This window comes from Triticum urartu, chromosome 6A, assembly GCF_056163025.1.
Source record: "Triticum urartu cultivar PI428250 chromosome 6A, HENAU_Tu73, whole genome shotgun sequence".
Taxonomy (NCBI): domain Eukaryota; kingdom Viridiplantae; phylum Streptophyta; class Magnoliopsida; order Poales; family Poaceae; genus Triticum; species Triticum urartu.
In genome coordinates, this window is record NC_141878.1 from 558,420,276 (window position 1) to 558,425,086 (window position 4,811).

Here is a 4,811-nt window from a genome sequence, read left to right on the forward strand (position 1 = left end):
CTCGGCTTCGCGAATAATACATTTGCACTATCTAGCATTTAGGGTAAACAAATGTATGCGTTTTGACCTAAGAAAATAAAACAAAAAGAAGTGCCGTAAAATTCTAACCAACTAGTGTTGGAGTTACGTTTTTAAAGGGACGCAACCGCACGCCCGGAAAAGTTGGATCGCTCGAGGCGATCAAGGAGGCAACTAGGGGTCCCTTGCGCGCCGCCGGTGACGCCGCCGGTACCCTCTCTCTCCGTCGGCCGCTCCGACGGCAGGAGGGAGGGGAAACCTTGGGTCTGTTCGCTAGGTTGGTGTGTGGTAGGGTTAGGGTTGAGGGAGACGCTGCCGAGGCCGTTGCGGTGGTGTTGCGTCGGAATAAGTTTCTCCGGGCTCCGTTCGCGCTCAGGCGAGGCTTTTGCCTTTGTCTAGAAGCCAGCGGTGTTGGGGATCCCCGGATCTCGTCGAGGTCACGGGCTATGGTGGTTGGAGGTCCATCGGCACTGGCCGTTTGGATCCTCAGATGGGCGATGGAGGTAGGGAGGCGAAGACCTTTCTTCTTCCTTGTTGGTACGATTTGCTGCTGCTGTTCTTCTCCTTCCTCTGTGTTGATGCTGGTGGGAGATCCGGCTTTGCCCGGGCGGATGGCCCGGCCGCGGTGCTGGACCGGTCGGATGACTCGGGTTCTCTTCCTTCCGGAAGGGACACTTTTCGCGGTACTCACAGCCAAAGATGGCGACGGCTGTTACAGGTGTGTTGGATTGATGTCCATGCCCTCTCAGCGATGGTGTCAAAGAAAGGAGAAAGCAGTGTGACGGCAATTGTACTGTGGTCGAAGATGATGACCTGTTTGTGACTGGTTGTATATCCTTCTACTGCAGGGGTTTTCTCTCAAGATTCAGGGATGATGACACAGTGTTCCGGAGATCTTCTTATGTTATGATTGTTTTAGGATACTTTAGGTGTTTATGGTTCTTTGTTTTTGCGTTTTAGTGTGCTTGTAAGGGTCACCTACTCTGTACTGATTCATGATTTGAATGAGCAATTTATAAAAAAAAACTAGTGTTGGAGTTGGACCAAGTGACGACACGTAGAAAGGCCCGACCCAGCGGGCTACAGAAACCGCGCAGGGTCATCAAAAGGACAGAAATAGAGCGGCGGCAGGCAAGAGGCAACGCGCAGGGCATACTTGCGGGATGGGTAGGAAATCGACCCTTAATTTTGCTCCGTCCGCGGCGGCGGCGGCGGCAGGAAGGAAGCGAAAAGGATCCACCTTTGCCCCGCTGCCCGCGTGCAAGCGCAGAGCACCGGCGCAGCCAGCCGGCGGCTGGGCGTCCCTGCCCACGGACATAGTAGGCCTCGTCACCCGCCGGCTTCTGGGCGAGGGCGACGGCGACGTGGTCGACTACATCTGCTTCCGCGCCGTCTGCTCCTACTGGCGCGCCTGCACGCCCGCGCCTCGCGACTCCGACCTGCGGGACCCTCGCCTCCGCCCGCGCGGCTGGGTCGCGCTCTGCGACGGCGACGCCGTCCGCCCGGACGACGCCTGCGAGATCGCCTTCTTCCACACGCGCACGGCCAGGCGCCTCCGCGTCCCCCTGCCGGAGCTCCGGCGGCACAGGGTCGTCGGCTTCACCGACGGCCTCGTCGTCCTCTTGCACGAGCGCACCACCGCGGTCCGCGTGCTGCACCCGTTCACGCGCGACGCCGTCGACTTCCCGCCCCTCCTCACCATGTACCTCCAGGTGGTCAGGCAGAAGGCGTCCCTGCTCGACATGAACGCCGCGGTGTGCAGCAGCGCGTCCTCCTCCTCCGCAGACTCCTCCATCGCCGTGGTGGTCTGGTTCCCCTACACGGACGTGGTGCTCGCCGCCGACCCGGGCTCGTCGGATTGGGAGGTCCTCCACCGAGGGTTCTACGTCGGGTGCGCCCTGCCCTTCCAAGGAAGGCTCTACGCCACCATGTCGTGCTCGAGCGAGATCGTGCAGTTATACCCTCCGAGACGCAAAGCTGTACCGCTGGAGAACCATGTCGTGATTGCTCACGCTCCACATTCCGCCGACCGCGAAGTCTGTACTTTTTACCTCGCGGAGTCCGGTGGAAGGATGCTGCTCGCCGTCCGGCAGCCAGCTCCTTATGCGAATGGGGCAGAATGGAATGCGTTGGACTGGTCGCGACGATTGGTCTGCAGGCTCTACGTGGTGGATCTAAACGGCAGCCAACGCCGTAAGCTTATCCCGGTGAAGAACATAGGTGACACCGCGCTGTTTCTCAGCGGCGACCGATGCCTGTCTGTTTCAGCCAGGGATCTACCTTCTTTGAGCAGCAACTCCATTTACTTCACTCTACCACAGTACCCCATTCTGGTGCTTTCGCTGGGGACTGGTTTGTCCGAGCGACTGGCAGACTCCTGCCAGATACACGACGGGAAGGAGAGGATCCGCCCCTCTGTGCGCCCCTTCACCATTGTTGATCATCTTATCACCTACTGCAATCCTCGCGAGTGGTATGTTTTCCCTCTTAGTTAGCTTCCTCCCCTGCACAGCCGCACCTGATCAATATCTTCTGCATTGAATATATATGTACAATTCTAAATTCTAGTCTCATGAACATGTGCAGGAGTAAAGGGCTCATGTTCCACGAGTACCACTATATACCTCGATCTTTCGAGGAACTGATCAAGAAAATAAGGGCTCAAGAAAGGGAACTGCGGCTTCCACGCATCGCTTTTCATTCGCGCTGAAGGAACAAACGTCGTGCTTCACATTACTCATTGAATTACAAAGGTACAAATAATGCATGTAGACCCTAGGCACAACTTCTTACAACGGTCTCTGCTGGCGTTTTTGATTCACACAACTTATAACCTGGCCTATTCGCGAAAAGAAAACCTTATAACCTGGCATGTTGTTTTCTGATCTGATTTTAATCATTTTATTGTGTTGTTGCATATTTGACTGGACTGATGCAATTTGCAAATTGTAGGTTCCTACCAAGCGTAAGAACATTAGTTATATTACCACCAATGTGATCTTATTTTAACATGGTACGTCTATATATGAGTGAATCATTATCTGTTTTGTGGGCATCAATTGTTTATCTCTACTAGTAATCATGCACGCAACGCTTGAAGAGCTTCGTTCAATGCAGGGTTGGGGTATTGAAGAGCTTCGTTTCCTTCATATGTCAACATATGTACCAAAAATAGCCCCTAGGTTCAAAACCATCATACATATTCATTATACAACATTGTTATAAAAATCATGTGCAACATGTATACAAATAAGCATGGTATAAACATTCACACTAGGTATTGGAAAATGTAACCCTTCATCGTACCATGAGTGCATGAAATTGAAAACCAAATAACGCGTCACACTACTGCGTGTATGAAATATTACATTATGTGTTAAATGAATGAATTAAGATTGAAAGGCATTGACAACATTCATAGGAATTGTGCATCCCTATTTAGAGATCCTTCAATGCAGGGTACAACTCGGAGCACAAGCTTTAGATTGTTGACCATAGTTTTGAGTATATTCTTCCCCAAAGTAGATATTGGAAGAGGGTCTAAAATAGAGGCAATATTTTTTTGATCCAAGATGAACAATACAAATAGCTCAAGAACATCTCAAGGCAATAAAATCTGCAACGATGCATACATTCAGAAATACATCAATCATTAAGACCAAATAAACCACTCTTACTAAACGAAGAATTAAATATTATCATATCATATTCTGAGATATGGTACTCATTGCTATCAGGTCAGATATCAAACAACTGTGACAACCGAGCGATGTCCATATTTTCATGATGACTTGGGTCTCGTGCATAGTGGGATATCAACCAATATAATAACAAGAAAGTATTAAATATGAGGCCAAATATAATACTATGTGATTATAGTAACTTACACAAAAGTTTAGATCCATGTAGTGAACGGGAATGTCTTTAACAAGTTGGATGCCGTGGCACGCTAGTATCCACACAACCATATTAAAGCATTGAACATCCATGTATTCATGATTCTTAATATAGGTTTATTGTTTGTCTCAAATTTAAACTAATAGGATAAGTATTAGAACTTTCCATTCATTTGCTTCTGGAATCGGTATTATAATGACAGAAGAGTGATTTATTAGACACAAAATGAACTGAAGAAAGTGGCTTACTACAGTGAAGTGACATTATCAACCATACTGATACACAAGCAAAGTTTATCTATTAAGTCATCGTTTGTTGGATTGACAGACAGTGAAAGGGCAAATGAATGAGAGCTAAGCTCAAACTTCTGTGATGTGTTTGATGTTTTAAAGTTCTTCGGGAGTTTATCAGGAACATACAATCCATGAGATCTGTGTTATTTTCATCATCTTTGAAGTCTCAATGTATGATATTCTGATCATTCAATTCCGGGTCCAATAAAATGACAGATAATATAGGAAATCGAGACTTGAAGATGGTGGAAACGACATATATCTCATGAATTATATGATTCTGGATAGATCCCCTAAGAAATTGAAAACATCAAACACATCATCGGAAGTTGAGCTCAACTCGCAGTCATTTCTCCTTTCACCGTGTGCCAATCCAACAAACAAGGACTTAATAGATGAACTTTTGCTTGTGCATCGGTATGGTTGATGAATGTCTGTTTATTGAGTAAACCGCACTTTTCTACTTCATTTCGTGTTCTAATAAGTTACACTTGTGTCATTATAATTGAAGAATCACGACTTCACATGAGCGAATAGGTGAAAATCTCTAATTATTATCCTACTATTTTAAATTTGAGGCAAATAAAAATATATTAAAGAATG

At 47.7% G+C, this 4,811-nt stretch overlaps 1 protein-coding gene across 1 annotated transcript; it reads left to right on the forward strand.

Moving 5' to 3' along the window:
* The first annotated feature begins 1,181 nt into the window (after positions 1-1,181).
* LOC147966308 (uncharacterized) lies at positions 1,182-3,806 on the forward strand. Its single transcript, XM_087528801.1, has 2 exons — positions 1,182-2,491; positions 2,605-3,806. The coding sequence occupies exons 1-2, from the start codon at positions 1,182-1,184 to the stop codon at positions 2,726-2,728; spliced, it is 1,434 nt and encodes a 477-aa protein (XP_087384927.1). The 3' UTR covers positions 2,729-3,806.
* Positions 3,807-4,811: the final 1,005 nt, after the last annotated feature.

Bases quoted from the DNA above. Each gene is read 5' to 3' on its own strand.
- LOC147966308 (XM_087528801.1), top strand. From the start codon at position 1,182: ATGGGTAGGAAATCGACCCTTAATTTTGCTCCGTCCGCGGCGGCGGCG. The intron at 2,492-2,604 runs GTATGTTTTCCC...GAACATGTGCAG, and splicing joins TACTGCAATCCTCGCGAGTG to GAGTAAAGGGCTCATGTTCC.